At 38.9% G+C, this 27,407-nt stretch overlaps 1 protein-coding gene across 1 annotated transcript; it reads right to left on the bottom strand.

Moving 5' to 3' along the window:
- Nucleotides 1-1,480: 1,480 nt before the first annotated feature.
- CLUL1 (clusterin like 1) lies at nucleotides 1,481-27,190 on the bottom strand (the record flags this gene model as incomplete). The annotated part of the gene is made up of 7 exons (XM_079942924.1): nucleotides 1,481-1,669; nucleotides 5,568-5,782; nucleotides 14,132-14,269; nucleotides 18,332-18,764; nucleotides 20,671-20,838; nucleotides 25,778-25,926; nucleotides 27,085-27,190. The coding sequence occupies 7 exons, from the start codon at nucleotides 27,188-27,190 to the stop codon at nucleotides 1,481-1,483; spliced, it is 1,398 nt and encodes a 465-aa protein (XP_079799050.1).
- Between the last annotated feature and the right edge of the window lie 217 nt (nucleotides 27,191-27,407).

The following is a 27,407-nucleotide window of genomic DNA, read 5'->3' as shown; positions in this document are numbered from 1 at the left end:
CACTCCCCTCAACTCCTAGAGGGCCCCCTTGGGCACTCACTAAATGCTGCCTCCTATTACTCTTCTGTGTGTCTTGTATCTCTCAAATTCATCATTTTCTCCTCCACCGTACCTGGGTCTTGTGCCTTCACTTAGTAGATGCTAAAAAGATATTGGTTGATTGATGTAACTTGAAAAGAAACTTCTCCAAAATTCAGAGGTAAAGGGAGAGGCAGCAAATCCAGTAATATCCAGCTTAATTATACACTGATGGTGACCTACTAACAAGATCCCTTATGAATAATAACTTAGAATTAAAAATTATTCTTTTAAGATTGATCATGTTACCAAAGGAGACTATTATGTACAGTTTTAATTGTGCCACTAATTTAGATCATCCTAAGTTTAACAGAGATGGTGACTAATGTATGCCTGAAATGTCATTCATTTATTTTCTCTGCAGACTTAATAGATTTACATTTTATCTCAATGTAGGATTATCATGGAATGGAAGTACTTATACTAAGGTTTAGAGATGCGGAACACATTGATACGGTTCGATCTACATTTACCTAGCTATTTTAGCAAAATAACATCTTCTAATTTGAAATCTTAAAATTATTTATTCACTACAGAAAATTGTAAAAATATCAGAAAATGGAAAGTTTTTAAAAGAAATCATCCATTTCCCATTGTAATTCCTGACAATCCTTTTTATTTTTAATGCAGATTTTAGATTTTTTTGATCATTACATTTATAGAGTTTTGTACTTTTTTTTTTTTTTTACCAAATGTCCTAACAGGAACCAGTATAATGTGGCAATTTTGAGTCAGAGAGAACTGAGTTAAAATTTGACTCTACCACCTGCTGACTTGAATAATTCATTTAACCTTGGATCCTGAGTCTCAAGTTCCCTTTCTGGAAAATGGTAATAATAATATCTACCTCACAGATAGGCTTAGAATAAACCCTTGTTCCAGTAGTTGTCATGTTATGATTTAAATTTTATAAATATCTTTAATGGTTTCATAAGACTTACTGAGCATATTTAGCCATAATCTTTTAACCATTTTCTTATTTTTAGATGTTCAGATTGTTTTTAACATTTTAAATAATTTTGCAAATATAGATCTTGGGGTAGGAACGTTTATTCAAATTTAGATTTATTCCTTCTGATTGATTCCAGAAGTGGAATTAATGTATCAAAAAGAAATTTTATGACTCTTGATATGTATAATTGAATAGCTTTTCAAAAAGGCAAAAACAGTTTATGTTCCCGGCAATAACATACGGGAATTCTCATTTCATCACATCCTATCAGGGTTTTTTTTAATTTGCAAATTTAATAGGCAAAAATTGCTATCTTGTCTTAGTTTTCATGTCTTTGATTATTAATGAGGTTGAATATATTTTCAAGGTATTTTAAAACTAGTTTTGTCATTTTCCCCTTTTATGAATCATCTATTCCTGTTGACAAGCATTCCTAATCAAGCACTCTGCTTACCAAGATTTAAAATGTTCCTTAAAATGCTGTACAGCTTTGGCCAGCATGTAGCTAATGAAGTTAGAACTCTCAGCACTTTCTTCATGAGGGATGGTGAGTGTGAAATTAGGGGAAAGCAGAATGCTTACCTCTGTCATCGTTACATCTCGTTTGGAAAAATTTCCTTCATGAACACCTGGAACTACCTAAGAAGAAGGATTATACAACAAAAGATTACTAAATTCCAGCACACATTCAGCATTAATTTAATACCACATTAGTCAGGATAGGCTAAGTTGTGCTGAGGTAACAAGTTAGCCCCAGCATTCCAGTGCCTTCTTATAATTTATTTTTCACTCATGTTACATGCCCATTACAAGGGCTCTGAACCACCTAGATGCTCAGGACCCTGGCTGAGAAAGGAATATCATCTCACATGTGCTGTAGCACATGTAATAACGCATGGCTTTCTTTACATCCTCATCAGAGAAAGAGAATGGATAATCACACACAGGCTCTTCTCTATCTCAGTCTAGAAATAACTCTTTTCATTTTTGTTCCCATTTCATTGGCCAGAACTTAACACATGGCACCACTTAACTGCAAGAGGAGCAAGAAAGTGTGAGTGGGCAGATGGAATATTTGGTGAGCGCTCCTGTCTGTCACAAATGTTAATGTGATGTACCAAGTTTTGTACTGAGTTTCCACAGGAAATTTACAATTTATGGTTGTATGTGTGATTTTTGTAAGAACCAGTCATCTGAAATGCATGTCGTTTACTTTCTTAATAAGTTCTCAAGGGCATATACTTTGATTTTAATAATTTACATGAAACTGTAATGACATGCAACTTGATGTAACCTTAAGAGAACTACTTTGGGGCTTCCCTGGTGGCACAGTGGTTAAGAATCTGCCTGCCAGAGAGACTTCCCTGGCGGTCCAGTGGTTAAGACTCTGCACTTCCACTGCAGGCGGCGCAGGTTCAATCCCTGGTTGGGGAACTAAGATCCTGCATGCCCCACGGTGTGGCCAAAACATTAATAAAATAAAATAAAAATAGGAGAAGAATCTGCCTGCCAATGCAGGGGACATGGGTTTGAGCCCTGGTCCGGGAAGATCCCACATGCCGCGGAGCAACTAAGCCCGTGCGCCAAAACTACTGAGCCTGTGCTCTGGAGCCTGCGAGCCACAACTACTGAGCCCATGTGCCACAACTACTGAAGCCCGTGTGCCTAGAGCCTGTGCTCCACAAGAGAAGCCACTGCAATGAGAAGCCCGCGCACCGTAAAAAAGAGCAGTCCCTGCTCGCCGCAACTAGAGAAAGCCTGCGCACAGCAACAAAGACCCAACGCAGCCAAAAATAAAATAAATAAATTTATATAAAAAAAGAACTATTTTGAAAATGTGTTCAAATAAATTTCCCTATCAAAAAAACTAAAGCAGAATATTAAGAAGCCAAATCAACACTGGTGATTTCTTAATTCTAGTTTATAAAGCTAACATAACTTTCCCCCTTTTCCTTTTGATACATGTAACACACATAAAAACTGCATAAAGCGTTTACGTCTAGTTGAATAAACAATTATAACGCTAACATGTAACTACAACCTAAAAAGCATAACTTTTTTCACCTGCTGGAATTTGTATATTTTTTTACAAAAGATTCCTCTTCAGTATGTGCTGTTTTACAAATTTGCACTTTCCATTACATGATGAAATAAGAGCCGTTTAAAGAAAAATAAGTTTTACAAGCGGTTCAGCAAAGTGGTTAAGTCCAAGGATTCTGAAGAAAAGCTGTTTGGCCTTGAATCTCAGTTCTACCATTTACTAGCTGTGCGACCTCAGACAAGTTGTTTAACTTCTCTGTACCTCATCTGAAAAATCTGTAAAACAATCATACTCACCTTATAGGTACACAGAGTATTAAATGATCTAATACACGGGAAAAGTTCTTAGAACATTGCCAGACAAATATTGAGTGCTCTTTAGCAGTGATTATTATTAGAAAAATATACCATTGAAAACCATAATTTTATTTTCTATGGAGTTTTTTGTATAGAAGTGTCTTTGTTATCAATATCAAAAATTTTAGTTAAATCAATTAATGTTACTCAGAGCCACTAGAATGGAAGCAAATTGAAGCATAGAATGGAAATCCTGACGACGATGAAAACAGTTAAATATTGGCTCTACTTTTCTAAAGATTGAAAGCATTGCTAAAATTTTTCTTAAAATTTTATTCTTTCCCTCATTCCTTACAAGAATTTTTCCTTTTTAAACTAAAAGTCTATATTTGTGAGAATGATCAAATATATCACATTATTTTACTCTCCTAGGGAATAATCTATCTAATGAAGTAATAGAGAGTCAGCAGGAATTGATAGTGGCTTTCAAAACCTTTTGACTATGGTCTACAGTTATAAACACATTTGTCGTCATGACTCAAAAACACACATTTCTTAGAAAACAAACTTAGGGTTACCAAAGGGGAAAGGCGGCAGAGGGATAAATTAGGAGTTTGGGATTAACAGATACATACCACTATATATAAAATAGATAAACAACAAGGACCCTGTATAGCACAGGGAACTACATTCAATATCTTGTAATAACTTATAATGGCAAAGAATCTGAAAAAGAATGTATATATAAAAGAATATATTGACATATATATAACTGAATAACTTTGTTGTACACCTGAAACTAATGCAACATTGTAAATCGACTATACTCAAATAGAAAAAGAAAATAAACCACATCTTACATATAAGTTATACACATATATAAACACACATCATGGAAATGAAAGTTCCATGACATATGCATCTGACTTATTAAATGCAATGCACTCTAATATTTTTTCTTCTGGTGTGTTCTATTCTGCTTTTGTTTGTTTGTTTGTTTAATGTGCTGGTTGTGACTCTCTAAACTTATTTCTCAAACCACAACCTTGTACCTTGAAAGAGAGTGAATCACTAGGATACAGAATGTCTTAGGTCAGACTGCCTAGAAGCAGAGCCTGAGATTCTGACACAGTTATTTATTAAGGGTGCTTTCAGTAAAACTTTTAGGGGGATGAGGCGATCAAGACAGAGAAGAGGGAGATGCTAATCTGGGAGGTGGCCTTCAGGTGACCTCCAGCCTCAGCCTGATCCTGCAGGGAGCTCTGGAGCATAAGTGCCCCCAAGGACAACCCTTTGGAGAAGATTTCAGGGGTGAGCAGTTAGCAGCAGCACCAGCTGGAGTTGGTAAAGGGATCCCGGGGGATTGTTAACATTACATGCTACACAAAATATTGTACCTTCAATTGCTCTGCTGGTGATTTTTGTATCTGGGCCTTTTTAGGAGCCCACCAATACCAACCTCATCAGAAATCACTTGCCTGGTGTATCGTATATTAATGTAATATGGTGTGTGAAGGGGGTGCATCAGGGAAGAAATTCAATCACTATTTTATGTTATGCAACAGGAGTTATTGATTGCAAGTGGGAGACATGGTATAAGTGCAACTTAAGATAGCAATGTTTATATGTGAATATTAATATATAACTGTGTTTAATTTTCAAGGTAAGTCAGTAGCTTGTGTCAAAAGCTAATGAGAGCTATAATTTACAGAGCTCTTGTTTTGGATAAGGAACTTATACTCATTGTTTTACAGACATTAATTTTAAGGTAGCCATTATTATTCCCATTTTCCAGATGGAAAAACTGAGGCCTAGAAGGATTCTGGAACTTTCCCAAACTTATTCAGCTGGTAAGTTTCAGAGTCAGCCTTTGATCTCAAGTTGCTTTACCTGAAAGTCTTCTCCCTTAAAAACAACATTGGCCAGGTTTCTTCATGGTTACTTGTATCAGCACTATAGCTCTAAGCAGAATTAGCCATCTCTGGATTAGAAAGTATTTTGTGTTTTAAATTGGTTTTCTTTATAGAGTTTCTTGTTTTCTAAAGACCATGCACAAGTCAGCCTGAGTACAATCACAATGGAAGTAGAATATCCTTCTAGAGCCTGTTTTCAAATTCAGACGTAATTAATAAGTAAATTAACAGAAAAATCAATGTATGCACACTTAGTCTCCATAACTGCTCTTGAGTCTCTCCATTACCTTTATGAAATTGAAGATGTTCTTGGTTCCTAGGGTCTGGTTTGCCAGTTCTGTCACCCAGCCAAACTGCTCTCTCATCTTCTCCATCAGGTATGTAGTGTCCTCCAAGTGATGCTGGGTCATCTGGAGAACCTGGGCATACTGCTGATTGGATATGTTGACCAACTCAAGGGCCTCATCTACTTTTGTGTATAGTTTAGGAACATCAGGACAGTCTAGCAAAGAAGAAAGTAACATGTTAAAGAAAAAGGTATGTGGGACTTGGAGTTGGGTGTTGTGGATTTAAGTCCCAGCCCTTAAGCTTTCTACTTCCAGCCTTTTGACCTTGAGTGAGTTTTCAGCCAGGTACAATCGTCATGAATGAAATAACACTGCAGAATGCCTGCTCACAGAGCCAGCACACACTGAAGATTTAAAATGTTCCTTTTCCTTGTCTTCCTTTCCATAGTGTCTCTGAAGGTCATTAGGGCTGCTCACTTATACTCTGATCAGGACACATGGGAGATTGTACTTTTCTGCCACCTGGAAGTTGAGCATGGCCATATTCAAAGTGATGTGTCTTACTGCTGGAGAAATCCTTTAAGAATGGTTTAGGATTTATCACCCTCCCTCCCCTGACAGTGGAACTAGTTTTGCTCCATATGGTGGAGGCTCCATCATCCTGAGGAGATGTGCAGCAGAGCTCCCATGCAAGCTGTAACTGACAAGACAGAGAGAGAGAAAGAAACCTTTGTGTTCACAAGTCACTAAGATTCTGCAGCTCTGTGTTATTATTGCACAACAGTCCTTCTGAACTGAAACAGGGTTAAAGGAATTTATAGAGCTGCGTTGATGAGCATCTTGATACTGTGTAAAGATTATTTATCTGCAAACTACAGAAGTGTCTATATGTTAGGGCATCTGGGATCATAAAAGATTGTTATTGTAGAAAAAGATCACAGGCTCTTTCGACTATGTCTTCTGCTGTTTACTAAGAAACCATGCCTTCAGGAAGATAGGGGTGGGGGAGAATCCACCAACCAGAAGCTAGGTGACTACCTCATCTCAAGTCTTAAAAATCAGTTATTGTTTCTTTTTGATATGTAGATATAATGCAAGATCCTCCAGCCTTCACACTTTTCCAAAATTTGTGTTGGGATCTTCAGGAAAGGGAGACCTTTGTACTTGCAGGTAAAAAAATTTGCAATAGTGTACATTTGAAAAGTAATTCAAGAAAATATTTTGAAAACAAAGAGAGTCACAGTTAACAAGATACATTATACATTTGAAAGGAGATCTAGATATTCTTTTAAAATGTCTTCATTTGCAAGTTTAGAGTTGTTAACTTTTAGAATAGTGGTGTAGTTTTGTTTTTTTTTTTAATTATGGGGGAAGAAGGTGGTGAGTTACCTCATGATCTTAGGCAAGGAGAATTCTACAAGGGACACTCATTTACTCTTTTAGAGAGTGGAAAAAGATTTCCCTAAAATAAAGGTGAAACTTTGTGCAAAACACAATTGCATGAGAAAGGAAAAAGTAAAACTATCTCTATTCATAGACGACATAGTCTTGTATACAAAAAATCCTAAGGAATACATACACACACACACATACACACACACAAAACTATTAAAGGTAATAAGTCAGGGCTTCCCTGGTGGTGCAGTGGTTAAGAATCTGCCTGCCAGTGCAGGAGATATGAGTTCCAGCCCTGGTCCGGGAAGATCCAACATGCCGTGGAGCAACTAAGTCTGTGTGCCACAACTACTGATGCCCGTGTGCCCTAAAGCCTGTGCTCTGCAACAAGAGAAGCCACCAGAATGAGAAGCCTGCGCACCTCAATGAAGAGTAGCCCCGCTCACCGCAACTAGAGAAAGCCCGCCTGCAGCAACGGAGACCCAATGCAGCCAAAAATAAATAAATAAATAAATTTTGTTTTTAAAAAAGTAATAAATCAGCAAGGTTGCAGAACACAAGATCAATATACACATATCAGTTGTATTTCTATACACTAACAATGAACAAACCAAAAATGAAATTAAGAAAATTCCACTCACAATAGCATAAAAAGAACCATATGCTTATGAACAAATGTTTTAAACGAACTGTAAGACTTGTATTGAAAACTAAAACACGCTGTGAGAAAAATTAAAGATGACTTAAATAAATGGAAAAACATCTATTTTCATGAATGGGAAGACTTAATATTGTCAAGAAGGCCATACTCCACAAATTGACCTATAGATTTAATGCAATCCCTATCAAAATCTTAACTGCCCTTTTTGTAGAAACTGACAATCTGATCCCAAAATTGACATGGAAATGCAAAGGATCTATAATAGCCAAAACAATCTTGAAAACAAAGAACAACATTGGAGCATTCACACTTCCCAATTTCAAAACTTACTACAAAGTACAATAATCAAGACAGTATGGAATTGGCATAGGATAGATATATGGACAAATGGAAGAGAATTGGGAGTCCAGAAATAAGCCCTTACTTTTGCTGTCCATGGATTTTCAACAAGAGTGCCAAGACAATTCTACACAGGAAAGAATAGAGTTTTTTAACAAGCGAAACTGAGACAACGGGATATCCAATTGCAAAAGAAAGAAGCTGGATCCTTACCTCATACCATATGCAAAAATTAACTCAAAATGCATCACAGACTTAAATGCAAGAACTAAATATATAAAACTCTTAGAAGAAAGCATAAGCATAAACCTGTGTGACCTTGGATTGGGCAATGGTTTCTTAGATATGACACCAAAATAAAAAAAGAAAAGAAGAAATAAAGTAGACTTCATCAAAATAAAAAACTTCCATGCTTCAAAGGACACCATCAAGAAAGTGAAAAGACAGCACATAGAATGGGAGAAAATATTTTCAAATGATATATCTGATGAGCATTTGGTATCTAGAATATGTAAAAAAAAAAAAAACTCTTACAACTCAACAATAAAAAGACAAATAACAAAATTAAAATATGGACAAAGAATTTGAATAGACATTTCTCCAAAGAAGACATGCAAATGGCCAATAAAAACATGAAAAGATGCTTGATATTATTAGTGATTAGAGAAATACAAGACAAAATCACAATGAGATACCACTTCACATCCACTCGGTTGGCTAAGATAAAAAGGATAGGCAATAACAAGTGTTGACAAGGATGTGGAGAAATTAGAACCCTCATACATTTCTGTGAGAATGCAAATGGTACATCCACTTTGGAAGAGAGTTTAGTAGTTCCTCAAAATGTTAAACATAGAGTTACCGTATGACCCATATATATTTCATGGTATATACCCAAGAAAATTGAAAACATATGTCCAAACAAAAACTTGTACACAAATGTTCATAGCAACATTACTCACAATAGTCAAAAAGTAGAAACAAACCAAATATCCATCAGCTAACGAACGAATAAACAGAATGTGGTATATCCATACAATGGAATATTAAGCAGCCATAAAAAGGAATGAAGTTCTGAGAGATGCTACAGTATGGATAAACCTTGAAAAAATTATGCCAAGTTAAAGAAGTCAGTCACAAAAGACCACAAATTGTATGATTTCATTTATATGACATACCCCGAATAGGCAAAATCAGAGACAGAAAGCAGATTATTGGTTGCCAGGGGCTGGGTAGGGGAAAGGGGCGGGGAATGGGAAATGACAGCCAATGAGTATGGAGTTGCTTTTTGGGGTGAAAATGTTCTGGAATTAGATAGTGCTGATGGTTATACAACTTTGTGAGTATACTAAAAAACACTGAATTGTATACTTTATGGTATATGAACTGTATCTTAATGCTGTTACTTAAAAAAATACACTCACATGATCAGTACCTTAAGGCATTTTTTTAGTCACCGTATAGACATGAGAATGAGTGTTTCAAGAAAAGGAAGAAAGAAAACCCACATTTAGCAGGTGTCTCTTATGAAATGTGACAATATGCATCCATTAGCTTTTGTTGCACAACAAACAAATATTTATTATTTCTCATGTTTTTGTGGGTTTTGTGGGTTGGTTGGACTATTCTTATGTCTGAGCTAGCTCAGCTGGGGCTGGATGGTCTAGACCCTCACATTTTGAGGGTCTCAGCTGGCATGGCTGGGACCTCTCATCTTCCAGAAGGCTAGCCTGGGCATGATCACGCAGTGGTGGATAGGCTTCCAGTAGCAAGAGAGGACAACTTTAATTCACAAGCACATTTCAAGCCACTCACATTTGCCAATATCTTGTTGCTTAAGGACAGACCCATGGCCGAGCCCAGATTCTCAGGTTGAAAAAAACAGACTCCAGCTTTTGATGGGAGGAGCTGCAAAATATTGTGGCTGTTTTGTCTTTAATCTAGTGTGCATGTATCACCTTCTGCCTGTGAGAGTTTCCAGTTTATACCTGTGGTTATCAAGCAATTATTAATATTGCCTACATCACTTTCAAAAAAGATTCAGTTTAATTGATAATTATATGGTCTCATGTAATAAAAACTGGGCTGGAGACAGACATTCCTTGGTATAAATTCCATGTGCCTACCTCCTATATTAAGAAACAAAATATAACCCAAACAGATGAACCCCCCCACTGTGACCATTCCACATCAAACTCCTTTATCTTGAAACTACTATTTTGAATTTAGGTGTATACATCTAGTACCAGTAACTGGTATGGGAAAAGAGCTACTTACAGTGAGTCCATTTAAAATTGGGACCAAAAATGTATGGTAAATAATGAAAAAAAATGATTTATAATGTTTTGGAACATATTTCATTTATCTTATATTTTTCAAATATAAGATTATAATTACAGCTGTATGCTTAGTCTTAGAACAAAGAATGAGTTAAATGTTGATAAAAGAGGCAAAATCATTGTTTGACAAAACATACAAGAGTTGTTTGTAAAATACTGGAAGCAACTTAAATGTGCTTCAGCAGGAGAATGGATAAATAAATTGTAATGTGCTTACACAGACTAACATACAACAATGAATTCGTGAAATTAGAAACACACGCATTCACATGACTAAATCTCCCAAACTGTACTGAGTGAAACACCAAGGTGCAAAAGAATACATAAGCGATAACATTTATACTATTAAGAAATATTATCCAAAACTTGGAAACAATGCAGAAGAATGGCTGTGTGTCCTTTCAATGTCACATAAAGTATTGTCTAAGAGGTCCACCCAAAGATTACTTAATTCTCTAGGGAAATGATCCTTTGTTGGATTTACTGGTCACTGTTGACTTGGGCCAGACTCCACGAAATTAGATGTAAATTACAGATTGAAAAGTTGCAAATAATTTTTGTCCAGTAGAGACATAAATTATTTTGGTCTGATAGAAATCATAACTGCAAAAGTTACAGTTTTATTACCCTTTGGTACATCAACTAGTTTTATATCTAACTTTGCAATCTTACTTCAACATTCTGTCCTTGACTGTAAATACTTCAGTCTCTCCTGTACTCATTTAAACCAGCTTAATCATTCTGCTCGTTCCCTTGTTAATGGAATCAATCTTTTGAATTTTTTTTTTTTTTTTTGCGGTACGCGGGCCTCTCACTGCTGTGGCCTCTCCCGTTGCGGAGCACAGGCTCCAGACGTGCTGGCTCAGCGGCCATGGCTCACGGGCCCAGCCGCTCCACGGCATGTAGGATCTTCCCGGACCAGGGCACGAACCCGCGTCCCCTGCATGGGCAGGCGGACTCTCAACCACTGCGCCACCAGGGAAGCCCTAAATCAATCTTAACATGCTCATTTTGTACTTGTATGAGTCATATTTTTAAGCTTAAAAGTTATACTTTGACAATATAAAAACTAAAAACATGTAAAACGTTGCTATGTATGGTATATGTGTGTATGTGTGCTATATATAAACACATGATAAAAGTATAAAGAAACACAAGGAAAACAACAAGGTCCTACTGTATAGCACAGGGAATTATATTCAACATCCTGTGATAAACTATAATGGAAGAGAATATGAAAAAATAATGTATATATATATGTATAACTGAATCACTTTGCTGTACAGTAGAAATTAACACATTGTAAATCAACTATATTTCAATAAAATAAATTTTTAAAAAAGAAATACAAGGAAATAATAAGCACCAAATTCAAAACAGAAGTTTCCTACAGTGTGGGGAATATAGTCAGTGATGGTGACAAAGGTGGTTAAAAGTTACAAACTTCAAGTTATAAGATGTTAGTACTAGGGATGTAATATACAACATGATTAATATAATTAACACTGGTATATGTTATATATGAAAATTGTTAAGAGAGTAAATCCTAAGAGTTCTCATCACAAGGAAAAAATGTTTTTCTTTTTTAAAAATTTTTTTACATGAGATGATGAATGTTTACTAAACTTACTGTGTTAATCATTTCACGATATCAAATCATTAAATTTATAAGTGCTGTATGTCAATTATATCTCAATAAAACTGGAAGGAAAAAAAAACCCAAAACGATTTCCTTATAAGGGGATAAAGAGGATGTGATGTGGAAGGGGCACCAGCGGGGGCTTCATCTATTTTGGTAATGTTTTATTTCTTCATCTAGTATTAGGCACATGTGTTTCTATTATTTTATTCTATATACATTTATCATAAAATATAAAAGTTTAAATTGTATGGGAGGGCTTTCCTGGTGGCACAGTGGTTAAGAATCCGCCTGCCAATGCAGGGCACACGGGTTCGAGCCCTGGGCCGGGAAGATCCCACATGCCACAGAGCAACTAAGCCCGTGCGCCATAACTACTGAGCCTGTGCTCTAGAGCCCGCGAGCCACAACTATTGAAGTCCATGTGCCTAGAGCCTGTGCTCCGCAACAAGAGAAGCCACCGCAATGAGAAGCCCACGCACCGCAACAAAGAGTAGTCCCTGCTCACCGCAACTAGAGAAAGCCCGCGCGCAGCAATGAAGACCCAAAGCAGCCAAAAAAAAAAAAATTGGGAGCACATTAGGACAGCCTTTCCTCTGTGTTTTACCTTTGCAGCAATCAATTTATACTGCATGTATACTGTGTGACTTGATGTATACTGATTATTTGATGTGTTTATATTGTATTATCTGATTTCTTATATATTGTCTTTCTTTTTCCAGTTTTGTTGAGAAATAATTGACATACATCACTGTATAAGTTTTAGGTAAACAACATGATGGTTTGGCTTACATATTCACAATATATTCTGAATTGATTACTGTTGTGGGTTTAGTTAACATCCATCATCTCATACAGATACAATAAAAAGAAAAATAAATTCTCCTTGTGATGAGAACCCTTAGGATCTACTCTCTTAACAACGTTCCTATATATCACACAGCAGCTTTAGCTATGGTCATCATTTGTACCTTACAGCCCTAGTACTTATTTATTTTGTAACTGAAGTTTGTACCTTTCAATCACCTTCTTCCAATCACTTCCCACACACGCACCCCCCATCTTCTCTATTATCTTAGGACAGTCAGGGAGAGATTATTCTTCAAAGCTTTTAACTGGAAGTTAAAGGAAGTTAATGATACATAGGTGGCATGTTTGAGTGGGACTATTTTTGTAAGAGGTCAGTATATTAGTGTATATTTTTCTCTTGTAAAAACTTCTGTTGTCTGTATGCAACCTTGTAACTGTGACTTGAAAAACAAACACTTGAATAATGAGAATCATGAGTACTTCAGACATTTTATTTAATCCTCAAAACACCTGTGTGAAGTAGCTATATTAATTTCATTTTCCAAATGATGAAACAGAGCTGCAGAAAGTCACCCAGGGAGCAATTCTGAAGAAATAAGACCCTCATCTGCTCTAATAAAAAGGTCCAGTGTATGTTCAATCTCTTGCTTCAAATCTTAGCCACATTTTTTAGAATTTCCTTCCCTTAGGGCTTTGGCAAGGTAAAAAGCAGAAGCACAGGAATCAAAAGCTCTTCTTGGATTTTTCAAGAAAATTTGCGTTCAGACCCTAGCGGTTGGGAAGTGACTTCAGCTGGGGAGGAGAAGGGACATGAGGGTCGGAGGAAAGGGGGAAGGGCCGGTGGAGAGAATTTTTCACCTGGGGAAGGAATGAAAGCTGCTCTTGGTCAGATCTGGGAGGAGGCGAAACGCGCTGCTCAGGGCTTGGGAGGAGAAGCTACTATCTGTATTTAAATACTAATTAGTAATTAACCCACCATCTGGAAAGAGTTAATGCCATTTGAAAAAAAACTAATTTGGCAAAAAATTTGCTTACACATTTTGAAGATTTCTTCATTGGTGGTTTTCTTTCTGTGCAGTAAGAAGAAAGAAGTTACCCTGATTTGCTGAGTTCTCTTTTGCACACGAGAGTGTTCGCTTGGTCTTTAACCATAAAAATTTTTCACGGGAATAATGAGGGAATTTTTAAAAGGGGAAAAGTAAGTTGACCTACTTTTGAATAATAAACGTTTATAAACCTGCCCTGAGCACCCCCAGACGGCAATGAGCACGCCAAAAAGAGCTTGAAGGGAAGCAAATGAATCCACGATGCCTGTAAAAGCGAGATTTGTGACCTCTGACCAGAATACAATCGAAACCCTGAGAACATGATAATCATTTACCTTCCCGTAGGTAATCCTGACATTTTTGGCATCTTGCGTGAAATTGGAAACATTCCGACGAGTTCTGGCGAAGCTCTCCGCACAGCCCTCGGCCCCGCACAGGCAATGCCGTCCTACTCAGGCCGCCGTGGGCGGAGTCTACAAGCAACAGCATTTTCACATCAGTGTCGTTAGAGAGTTTGAACTTTAAAGGCATGGATAGAATATCATTTCTCTTTCTAACCAGCACTTGCAAAATCTTTGTTCTGTATTCAATCGTAGGAGTGCATACTGGTGCAACCAGTTACTAGGACAATTTGGGATCTATTAAAAAGTGCATGTATCGGGCTTCCCTGGTGGCGCAGTGGTTGAGAGTCCACCTGCGGAGGCAGGAGACACAGGTGCGTGCCCCGGTCCGGGAGAATCCCACATACCGCGGAGCGGCTGGGCCCGTGAGCCATGGCCGTTGAGCCTGCGCGTCCGGAGCCTGTGCTCCTCAGCGGGAGAGGCCACAACAGTGAGAGGCCGGCGTACCGCAAAAAAAAAAAAAAAAAGTGCATGTATCCTTTAATCCAGCAGTCTCATTACTGTCATTATTACTCATCATTACTATTATTACTACTTGCTTCCCCCAAACCCCACTCCCCACACAGAGGTTAATGCATATAATTTTATTTTCAGGAAGGAATCATGAAGAATTATTCATAGTAACTCTATTGGAAGAGAGACTTGATGGGGTGGGAGAAGGCAGCTTTCATTTCTTTTGTTCCTTTGTATATTTAAATTATTTTAAATTTAGTGTGTCTTATTTTTATCATTATTATTTCTGATATCATTGGGGTTAACTAGATAGGGAATTGTAAGCCACTTTTCTCTTTGGGCGTCTATTAAAATTTTTTCTAGTAATTATTTTAATTTTTTCAAGCTGTAATTCGAATGTGTATTGGAGTTCCAAAGATATTGGAAATGTCTGTTTTTTAAACTGGGTGGTAGGTATTTATTACTATTCTTTTTTGCATTTCACATATATAATGTTATAAACAGTACGTCAAAGATTTAGGAAAACATCTAAAGCAGATCAATTTTTAAGAAACTTTTTTTTTTCCTGGAATAATTAGCCATCCATATAAAAATGATGTAAAAAGAAGTCGTCCAACAGCAAATTGACAATTCCCAATTGAGTGTTTCACATTAGGAAAAATTTGTTATTAATTTTTAACCTGATGATATTCTGTTATATTAAATCCTTGATGTTAAAAAATGAAACATTTCGAGGTAAATTGTGAAGTTTACTGGGACTTCCCTGGCGGTCCAGTGGTTAAGACTCTGTGCTTCTACAGCAGGGGGGCAGGGGTTCAATCCCTGCTCAGGGAACTAGGATCCTGCAGGCCGCGTGGCACAGCCAAAAGCAACAAACAAAAAATGTGAAGTTTATTGTTTAAAAACCTACAAGGCATTTGCTAGATCATCTGGTGGGTAAGGCAGCCATCCCCTTGGTTGAATAGGAGTCATTTTCTCCCATTCCCTATAGATTTAGTGGCATCTCCTCTCACCCCAGAGAACCCCTGTGAGTTCTACTGTAGAGCAAGTCTGCATTATGTGCTGTTAATTTTGTCTTCTCTATTAGACTCTGAGTCCTTTGACAGAGGGGATTTGGTCTTGTCATTTTAATCTTGTCATTCTTCCATAACTTCCTCTGTCATTTCACTTAAGATATGGTAGTGCAACTGTTCACTGACCTGTTTTTCTTTCTCTGGACTAAACTCCTAAAAGTTAGGGGCTGTGTCATCTCTGTCATAATCATTGCTTATTCACAGCATCTAGATGAATACTTGGTATATTCAAGGATGGCAAATTGAGGGCTATCTGAACCAATTCCCCATGCTATACTCATGAGAGTAGCCCATCGCCTACCTTCGGCTATGCCAGAACAGAGCCTGAGGGCCCTTCTAGGCAGTTACTTCTAGTAAATCATCTACCCTCCCAACTTGCCTGTTTCCCCCATGGGAAAATTAAGGACAGCAAAATTCTCCAGGGCAGGATTAAAACCCAGAACTCCCAGCTCCCAGCACCCAGCACTGTGTGAAGCTGCTACACCACAGTTTTACTGAATGGATCTCATCTATTCTCTCTAGGGATTTGTAAGCCAAGGGAGGACAACTGCAAAAGCTATCTTATTCTGTTTCAACAGATTCAGCAACTGAAGTCTAGAAAGAACAAAGTGGGAAAGAAATTCTTTCATATGGAGACTAAAATGAAACAACAATCAATAAATTTAAAAAATATATTAAACAAGATATTTCATATTTTTATCACCTTTTTCCTTTTAACAGTGTTCATTATTCAATTTTAGCTACTTTTCTAATTTTGGCTCTTAGGATGATCATGACAAATAAAGCCTATCTGTGAAGGCTGCCAGATACTAGTTTACACTCAGAAGATATTAACCACTGTAATCGACAGGAGGCAGCTTTCCTAGTGCTATTGTAACAGATTCCACAGATTTAGTGGTTTGAACAACATAGATTATTTCACAGTGCTATAGGTCAGAAGTCTGAAGTGGGTCTCAGTGGGCTAAATGAAGGTGTTGGCAGGGCTGTTCTTTTCTGGAGGCTCTAGGGCAGAATCCATCTCCATGCCTTTCCAGAGTCTGGAGGCCACCCCCCCCCCCCGCCCCGTTGCCTCCTGTTCCCCTTCCTCTATCTTCTAAGCTGGCAAAGTAGGGACAAGTTCCTCTCGTGAGGTTGTCTCTATTGATTCTTTTCTGCCTCCTTCTTCTACTTTTAGGAGCCCTTGTGATTTCACTGGAGCCACCTGGACAACCCCAAATACTCTCCCTATTTTAAGGTCAGCTGATTAGCAACCTCAGTTCCATCTGCAACCTTACTTTCCCCTGCTGTGTAACCCAACATTTTCACAGGTTCTGGGGATTAGGATTTGGGTATCTTTGGAAAGCTATTATATTATTCCGCCTACCGCAAGGGACAAAGGTTTATTCTCATTAGGTGGATTTTCTAGGGGCAATAGGTTTATTCCGCACCTACCACCAGTCCAGAAAAGTGATGGAAACTACACGCAAATATCCCACAGCCCCTGCCTGCCTATTTTTGATAAACTGTCCTCATGTACTCATCTGGGAAGAGAATCTGTTGAACTTGCTGTCTGGTTAGGGTAGGGACACTGGAGAGAGAAGAGTATAAAGGTGTAACAAAGGCTTTTTTTGTTTGCTGTTTTGTTTTTACTTTCTGCACTTGCAGGGGACCCTGGATCTCTAGATTATCACTGAGGTGATGGTGGTGCAAGGAAGGAATTGACTAGTTTAGGTTCCTCATGTAAGTGGGATATAATATTTGTCCTTCTGTGTCTGGCTTATTTCACATAGCATAATGTCCTCCAGGTTCATCCATGTTGTCACAACTGGCAGGATTTCTAGAAGGAGCCCGTTTCATTTTTTGTTAGAGAAGAGCATCCCTGTCCTTGACTTAATGTTCCATAGAGATATGTCCAAGGAAACACAGATTCTACCTGTGGCCCCCACGGCAACTCTCATTTCTGAGATGCTGCCTCCCAGCTCTCCACAGAAGCCCAAAGAAGTTACCTCCTTCTGCCTTAACAACATAAAGCAGCATTGCTTTTTCCAATATGGAATATCAGAGGGCATGAGTGGTATTGGTAGAAGGCGATTATTATCATTTACAGAAATTTCTCTATCATGTCTCTGAGTATTTTCTCTGGTTTTGTGCATAAAAGATGTGATCTAAGGGATTACAGTAGCGATGCAGAGGAGGTCCTGGAAGGCACTAAATATGACCTGGTTTTACATGGCACTAAGCTTTCTCCCCAAACTGGAAGTTGAGGAGCCTGGACTGATTTTAAAGAAACCCCATGGTGTTCAAGCAGAATAGAGCCAAGCATCTGCCTGAGTTTTAATAAAGGAGGCAACTGTCTTTTTCAAGTTCTTACCTTACCAGCATTTTCTTTCTCAGCTTTGAAAATTTGCTTTAGAAATAGAGAACAGCCCCACAGAGCTCTCAACAAAGATGGGAGAAGGCTAGTGTTTGGCAGACCTCAAAGCTTTTTCTAAGAGGCTGTGAGACTTTGATCATCCATAAACCATCACTCTCAGAAACATTGTACAATGACTTAGAAATGGCTACCATTTCCAAAGTTAAATAAAACTCAACTTTAGTACAGATATCTAAATAATCTTTTAATACTTGCCTTTGTCTTGTTTTGATAAATCCTCGATTGCCTTCAGCATCTCAGTAACTGTTGCACTGACACTTTGATAAATAGAGAGACTGAAATTACAAAACAGCTGGAAGAAGCTGGGAATGTCCCAGCTTTGCACAGGATGTGCTTTTTTTGCTGGCTCTTTGGAAAAAGCTGGAAAAAAGTAAGGCTCCATGAAGTCTGTATCTGACATGAAATACGATTGAAAAGCCTGGTCAAATTCTTGCTGCATCTGTTTGAAGACGTCAAAACTCCTGTTATAGAGAAATCCCACATCCACAGTCAGTTGGCTGAACATGTTCTCTATCTGGGTCAGTTGTGCATCTTCCTCAACGAACTTCTCACCGATGGGAAGGTCTTTTTCATTATCTTCATGGAAAGGAAACAGAAACTGATATATCTTCCCGAAAAAATGTTCAAGCTGTGGGGTGGGATGGGGGACAGAAATGAAATAAATTGATTTTCATTTGGACTATTTTTTTATTGTGAATTTTTATGTCAACTTACAAGTAGTCATTCCAAATCAAGAACAGTTCTGGGCAAACTAGGAAAAGGTGATCCACTTTAAGATAATTTATTAACATTCATGTACCTGGCTTTGGCTTTGACCATGGAAATAGGGTCTGAAGTTCCTCCTGGTTTCTGTTTGTCTACCAAGGCCTAAGAAGGCCAAGTTTTCAATATTATTGACAAGCCACAGTCCTGATGTACTGGCTGGCATGCATGGTTTTAGACCGTGCAGCCTGAAAACTGTGAAGAAGGCTCTTGTCTTTCACCTCTGCCTTAGTTCTTTTTTTTTTTTTTTCTTCAGTGGCATGCTATTCATGTCTTTATGCTCTCCTCTCTCTCATCTCATAAATTAGTCCAGGGAAAAGATCAATACATTCACACTGAACTATAGATGCTTAATACAGCTAAATAGGTTACTTCGAGATGTTACATATTACCGGTGATCAAAGCCCTCCTTGGCTGTAGTCAAAGGAATGAAGCTCTAATTATAGAATTTCCCATTCAGGGGGAGATCTTCCAGCAGTCACACCATGTTCTACTTCATCTATGTGACACATAAGTTCGTGCCAGAACACAGTTGCCCTTGTATGATAGTGATATGACCCTGTTGTATGTTTTGGAATGTAGCAACCATCAAACATCACTGTGGGAGCACTCCCCACCCCTGCTCAAGGGCTGTTCAAAGAATTCTCCAGGGATTCTTAGAAGACTCATGCCTTTCTCAAAAAGTAATCTGGGTGGATCATCTGCCTCTCCCTCTGCCAGCTTCTGTTTACCTGAACCCAGACACAAAACTGAAACTTCAAAGGCCCAAGAAATTGTCATAAGGTCACACAAAAGGTGCAGATAGGAATGGTCTCCAAAGCTCCTGACTTCCAGCCAGTGCTCATTCCAGTATACTCTGGTATGTTAGAGAGTGGCTATAAAAATAGAGCAGATGCAATTAACAGTGGAGGCAAATTAACTTGGCATATGAATTATCCTAGGGGTTGTTCCTTCTGTAACTGGGGAAGGCATTGCCAAGCCAGGCGCAGACTCTGATTACTGCATGCTCTGATATGGAGAGGGGAATTTCTCTGCATTGCCTACTCAGCCCACTTCTTGAAGGGGAAGGGAAATTCAGGCCAAGAGAAGAGGAGCCTTTTATGGGTCAGAGCTCATCCTAATCAGGTCACCACCCTCTGTGATTCCCTCTGCCCAGAAAAGAGCCAAAGAGGACAAAAAAGAAAACATGCCAGTCCTACAGGATGTGCATGGATTGGGGTAAAGGGGACGTGAATGTGGGTACGTGTGTGCACGGGCATGTGTGTGCTGCCACAAGAGGGCAAGCCCGTTGAGGGAGAGACTCAGGAGGCAGAGGACGCCTTCAAAGGCTTGGCCTCCAGAGAAAACATTAAAGCAGGTTGAAATCAGAGACTATAATACTATTATTCAGAATGCAATTCAGCAAACATTTATTGAATGCCTACAATGCTTAAATGAAGGCAGATAAGATATGGTTCCTGCCCTCAAAGAGCTTACAATCTAGTGGGAATGTGTTCATAAATAACAAATACAAGGCAGAAAGAGTCAGGGTGTTTCTGAGAGATACACAGTGTCCTGAAAGGGAGGGCAAGAACTGGATGGCTGTTCTAACTTAAAAATTATATATCCACAAGTGATTCATACATAAGCATGAATGCTAGATTCTAGGTTGCAAAAGGCCAACATCAGATCATCTATATCTATTCTAAATATTAACATAAGTTAATTTTTAAAAGTAAGCTGAAGCACATACCTTAAGAACTTAGAAACCTTGAGCTCTATTTTTCCCTTACCTTGGTTTTCATAGAGGACCAACTGTTTGGGCAGGTTGTATAAAATCTCATGCAGTTACTTTCCAGGCAAGATTTGCATTCATCCCAGGAACCTGTCAAAGACACCTGGCATAGCCTTTCTTCCTCTTCTAGATGTTCTTGAACTTCATTCATAAGTTTCAGAGCCTCCTAATTAAAAAGTAGAAACACACACCCTATTTCCATTTCATGACTCTATGTGTTGTACCTTGGTTGATTTCACTCTTTACAAAATGTGCGTATTCTAAACTAAACCTCTGGGAATTCCCTGGTGGTCCAGTGGTTAGGACTCGGCACTCTCACTGCCAAGGGCCCGGGTTCCATGATCCCTGGCCGGGGAACTAACATCCCACAAACCCTGTGGGACAGCCAAAAATTAAAACAAAAACAAAAAATACTAAACCTCATTCCTTCTTCAAGCCCTTAGCATCTGACAGTTCTACCCTGGAGCTTTCTGTTAACTTAAGAGCACTGCTTGATCTCTATTGAAGACCAGGCAGTTCTTATTCACCTGTTCATTCGTACAGTCAACAGCTATTTATTGAGTGCTTGCTATGGGATGGACATTCACTGCCTGTGGGTGAAGCAACAATGAAGACACAGCCCCATCTCTGCTGAATGACTGTAACTGATCTGTTTACTTGTCTGTATTCACTTCTAGTCCTCGAAGGATGTGGAAGATGGGTTTTTAAGGCTTACAAAGTTGATACATTTATTTCCTTCATTTATGCTGCTTTTAATTTTTGTATGTTCTTAAACACTGCAAGGAAGCACAATTCTTGTGTATCAAATCAAATCTTGTATATCAAATTCCTGTGTACTGTATATCACAATTCTTGTAGTGAGTTGCATTCTAATGGCAAAGATGCTGGATTCTGAGGGGCTTCGTTCTTCTCATCCACATTCCAAGCACTCCCCCTTGTGGTGCCTGCTGTACTCGGCCAGGTCCCGCCCAGCAGAAGTGACACCTGTCCCTGAGAACGTCAACCCTGCCCCCAGAGCTCCCCCCAGGCCAGCCCCACGTAGACCCCACCCCCACCCCTGTCTCCCTGCAAGTGTGGGCTTCTGCAGACCGGCTCCCTCCAGGCCTGAGAAGTAGTTCAGGGGATTTAGGGGATATAATGGACCTGTCCATAAGGAGAAAGCCTCAGAGCGGATGAAGACTCCCTTGAGTGAAAAAAAACACGAGGGAGCACAGTTTCTAACACCAATGTAGTATGCACTTTTACCTACGGGAAAAGAAAAAGAAATCACCCTTTCCTGGCATATTAAGTCCAAAGAAACACCTGGGCACTGACAATCCCCCCACATTTCCTCTGCAGGGCTCGGATTTTTTCAGCTGCTCTCATGGTAGAATCCTGGGGCTAAGCTGGGTGTCATTTGCTACGTCCCACATAAGAAACCTGGCAGGGCTCCAGTCCGCCAAATGCACCTCGTGATCCAGACAGGTTTAACTTGTCTCTTTGGGCTTTGCAGAACAATTTTGGAATCCAACAACTTCTCAAGAAAGGTTGCCTCACCAGGACAGGCAACAGTACTGCCCAGATTTTCTCAATCAGTCTTTTAAATATTCTGCCCATTGTCACTATAAACCGAAATCCCAATATTTCCAATTACAAACTACACTCACTGTGGACCCTTGGGCAAATTATTTAACATCTCTGAGCCCCTGTCTCCTTCTTAGCAAATAGGAATAACTGTAGGATCTACCTCTTAAGGTTTCGTATTAAGTGAGATGAGCAAGCAAGGCACATAGTCCGTAATCATCTGATTTCCTTCCACTCACCTCCAAGAGTGTAACAAGAACCAATGATCAAATCACATGGCCCAAGTTTTGGTACTGAAATGTTGCCATGGAGGAAGAAGGTCTCTGGTTTAGGAATGCCTTGTCCATGCCTTCTGCTTCCCCCTAAATGTCCCACCCAGCGATAGATTCCATACTTAGAACTCTCTTCCTGCAGTTCAAAGTCCCACACAAACCTGGATGGGGGTGTGGGGTGTGGGGAATCACTTGAAGCTACTTTAGGGTTTCCCACTTTAGTAAGAGCAAGTTTCAGATGCTCCCACTAAATATAAATAGGGAGAAGCTGATGAGGAGGATCGAGATTACACTGGATCACCTGAGGATGGGATGTGTTTTGTTCTGGGAGACTTGGGGGCACCCACCCCATATTTGTCAATTCGTGATTTGTGTGAAGTATCCTTTACTTTAGATTGAAAATAATTTTAGGGAGGGAAACTCAGGGTTAAACAGGTGTTTCCTTTTTTTTTTTTTTTTTTTTTTGCGGTACGCGGGCCTCTCACCGCTGTGGCCTCTCCCGTTGCGGAGCACAGGCTCCGGACGTGCAGGCTTAGCGGCCATGGCTCACGGGCCTAGCCGCTCTGCGGCATGTGGGATCCTCCTGGACCGGGGCACGAACCTGTGTCCCCTGCATCAGCAGGCGGACTCTCAACTACTGCGCCACCAGGGAAGCCCGGTTTTTCCTTTTTGAAATGAATTTTTAAATGAATACCCAAACCTTAAGAGTATAATTCAATGATTTTTTAAAAAATAAAATAAGTACGTCTTAAGAAATAATAAAAATTCTACTAGCTCCTGGGATTCTTCAGGGTCAGAAATGGAACTAACACTTGCTAACCTGACTTACAGCAAGCATTCTTTCCATAGCATGTGCTCCCTCCTTGGCTTGCCAGGAGGCCCGGGAAAGGGAGAAAAACAGAAAGTCACTGGGTCTTCCACAGGCACAGCACCAGTGGACTTTGTCCTGGGTCAGTCATGACAGGGTTACAACATTGTAAAGCAACCATACTCCAGTAAAAATTTAAAACAACAACAACACCACATTAATTAACATCTCAAAACTCAGTTTCCTTAGCTGTAAAATGAAAGTGATGGTTTACTCAGATGTTGGAAGGACTGCAGGTGATAATGTGTTTTATAAAGGGCCTGTGAATGATATCTAGTGTGGTTATTCCCGGTGGCCAGACTCACAAGCCCACCAGGGAAGAACACAGCTAGAGGGGCTTCCACATTTTCCTCATGAGGAGCTGGTTTTCATTTCCTCAAGGTCTTTTGATCTCTGCCAAAAGGGAGGAGGGCTTCCAGCTGCTGGTCAAGCAATCTCCTTTCCTCGACAGGGACCCTGTGTGGTGCAGGGAGAGGGATGGCTGCAAAATCAACCAGCTGGTGACAGGCTGACTACAGCTTTGGGGTCCCAGCCTGTGATGTAGCCCTGCTCCAATGGATCAGGGGACACCCAGTGGCCACCGTGAATTCCAGCAGCTCCGGAGCTTGGCAACCCCCAACTTTATAGGTCTACAGGTCTAGGTGTAGATCAAGGTCTAGAGAAGAGATATTAGAACTTGTATTTGTGTTTTTTAAATTTAAAAATCAACTATGGAAAGGAGAAATGGGGGGTTGTTTAATGGGTATAGAGTTTCAGTTTTGCAAAATGGGATGAATTCTGGAGATTGGTTGTCCAATAATGTGAGTGCATTTAAAAATATATATTTCTTTATTTATTTGGTTGAGCCGGGTCTTAGTTGCAGCTCGCTGGTCTTAGTTGCGGCATGCATGCAGGATCTAGTTGCCTGGCCAGGGATCAAAGCCGGGACCCCTGCATTGGGAGCATGAGTCTTAACCACTGCGCCACCGGGGAATTACTGTGAATGTATTTAATACTGTTGAACTGTACTCATAAAAGTGGTTAAGATGGCAAATTTTATGTTATGCATATTTTACCATAATTAAAAATGTTTTCATGAAAATAAAATTGAAAAGTAATTTACTCCCAATTTTAAAATTTAAAATATTTTCCAAATTATTTTTATAGTTTTGATATTCTCTATAAGGGTATGTTGGAAAATAAATTTAAAAATTTTTTAACTGTTCTGAGTGTTATGTTAATGGTTAATGATATTAAACTATGAGCCATGCAATGTCTATAATTTAGAAATGTATTGAGCTTTATACTGTAACATATGAACAGTTTTTAATATGGCCCATAGACATTTGAATATAATGTATATTCTCCATTGATAAGATACATAGTTTGGACAACAACTATTTTTTTTTTATTTTTTTATTTTTTTATTTTTTAACATCTTTATTGGGGTATAATTACTTTACATGGACAACAACTATTAAGTTAAGGTATTTGAATTAAAAAAATTGATGAGGCTGATGTACTATTTCACATGCACTGGTGCTTGTGTCAGGCCATTGTGTGTGGCTAGCTGTGCGTGAGGACCCTGCGGAAGAGACACTGGTTGCCTCTCTCTGTTCACTTGGAGCCAATTGCAATGACTTGCCATTTAAGAGAACTCAGGTAAATGATGTTTTTTAACTACTTTTAACTAAACTAGCCCTCACAAAATGAACAGGAGGCTTTAAAAGTTTCTTGGAAAAAACCCCCAGCAGATTAAAAAATATGAATAACTTAAGCTCAAGTAGATAAGAAGCAAATGGCAGGGCTGCCACTTTTTCATTACAAGCTCTTTGGCCTTGTGTCAGTAAAAATATGATGATCTAATCAGATTTGGCAATAAGCTAAAATATTTTCAAAATATCTAGATGATTTGAAATATGGACTTACACCTACCCAAGCTAATGATGATCCCTAACTGCCTTCTGTGCCTTGAGATAATAACGGTAGCAATTCATGTGTCTAATTTAATAAATTAATTAAAATGCATATATTCAGGAGTGGATGCTAACAATAATTATGGTAATAGGGATGGGAAAGAAAAAAACTTTGGAGGCCACTGATGTAGCCAAAAACTCCCAGACACTTTTGACACAATATCCCAACTCAAAAGGCACCAATAAAGCATTTTTAAGAAAGCAACACTTCCCAAACAAAGCCGAATCCCCCAAATTCCCGAGTTTGGAGGCCAGCGAAGGCCTGATCTACAAGGAATATCTTCTTTGGAGAAATTTGAAATTTTCTTCAAACTCTTCCTCCAGTAAGGGCTGCTCTCCAGAAAATCTATGATTAGGGTAAATAAGTAATTCCTCCAGTGCACTCAGACATGCACTATTTATGGTCCAGATATAGTTAAGGACAGGTGTGATTTTCAATGACTGTACCTGCTTTTCTTCTCTGCATTTCTTCAGGGTTCTCATTAGGTTGCTATGTTCCTCCTCTCTTCTTTCCATCAGGATTTTCATTTGCTTCATGCCAGTCAAAGCCTTCTTCACCTCTTCATCTATATCTATCTCCCCAGCCTTGGAAAAACCTAAAAGATTACGATGTAGTTGTAGTTTTTTCTTTTGAGATCTGATCAGATTACAATGTATCAGAATACAATGAGTTCGCCAACTTTTCATGTTCCCCCAGCAGAGGCTTAATTGTTTTTTTTTTTTAACAGCATCAAACTTTGAAAGCAGATCACAATGATTTGGGCTGTCAGCTGCCACATGGACATGGCTACCACCCGGGTGATATCTTCTGTTCCTCACTTCTGAACTGCTAGCCAAGTCAGAGTTCATTTAACCCTATTCTTATCATTTTCCTCAGGGCCTGTTTTCATTTATCCAATTGTTTTTCTTTCCCTTAAAACTCAAGTGTGTTTATATTAGAAGAAAACATTGAATTTTCTTCACAGACAATTTATATTAAATGCCCAACTGGGAACCTTAAACAGAGTGAACAATTTCCTTTTCTTTCAGCTTCAGTTACCTTCCCAGGAGGCATAAAACCTAGAAAGCATCTTGTATAATGCAAGATTCTTTAATAACCTACTGGACATCTCTTACACCCCTTTAATAAGCCTTTAGCGAGTATGAAATTCATGGTTTGTCATTCTCTCTTCACAATAGCCAATGTGGCCACCAGAGGAGCTTAATCTGGCCTCCAAATTTAATTACAGATCCCCAAAAAAGAAACGTTTAAACTAATTTATTTTCCTGTTAAGTACTCAAAGCATATCTCATCAAGCAAAGGCCACAAGTTAATGAGCACAGACCAACCAGATTCAATGTCATTATAACCCATTCTTTCACTATCTCAAGAATAACTGCATGGATTACTTTAATTGTTTAAATTTTTCAAATGCTAGAAAAGAATTTCACTGTTCATTAAAACTGTGCTCAGAGGACACCAAACATCTGGATGAGACCAAGCAATGCAACTCAAAACGTTGGCAAGTTTTATCTCTGTGATGGCAAACATCTGGATATGTGGACCATTCTCAGAGACGCATTTGGAATTTTCTATTTTTATCCAGATGCTTGGCGTCTTGTCTACTTGGCTTAAGTGCCTGGAGAACATCTCACCGTGAAACTAGAGGGCATCCTGAATACGGTTATCTCTCAACTGTAAATCACCGTAAATGCCAGCAGGACATGCAAACAGGCAAACGGGACACAGCGCAGATAAAAAAACCAAACATTACCCTTCAGGCCTCCATGGATAGCAGTTTTGTCCTTCCACGTAGGTGCACAGTGACAATCTTTCAACCACAGCAGATACACAATAAACACCAAGAGTGGCAGCTTCATGTTTCCGTTGTGACTGCAAAGGAAAAATAAACCTGCATCAAATGCCTTAGGTTAAGTTAGTTTCTACTGGCATCAATTGAAAACACATGGTGATCCAAAGCATTTTTCTGTCAGTTTTTCTTTATGACTTTAGACAATGTATGCTGATATGGCTGAGACATAAGGAAACCTGAAATCTAAATAAATTTTTAAAAAAGACAACCCAAGTCCCTATTTT

Source organism: Stenella coeruleoalba, assembly GCF_951394435.1.
Source record: "Stenella coeruleoalba genome assembly, chromosome: 14".
Classification (NCBI taxonomy): Eukaryota; Metazoa; Chordata; class Mammalia; order Artiodactyla; family Delphinidae; genus Stenella; species Stenella coeruleoalba.
Note: the sequence above shows the minus strand (reverse complement) of the source record. Positions and strands in the feature narration are given on the sequence as shown.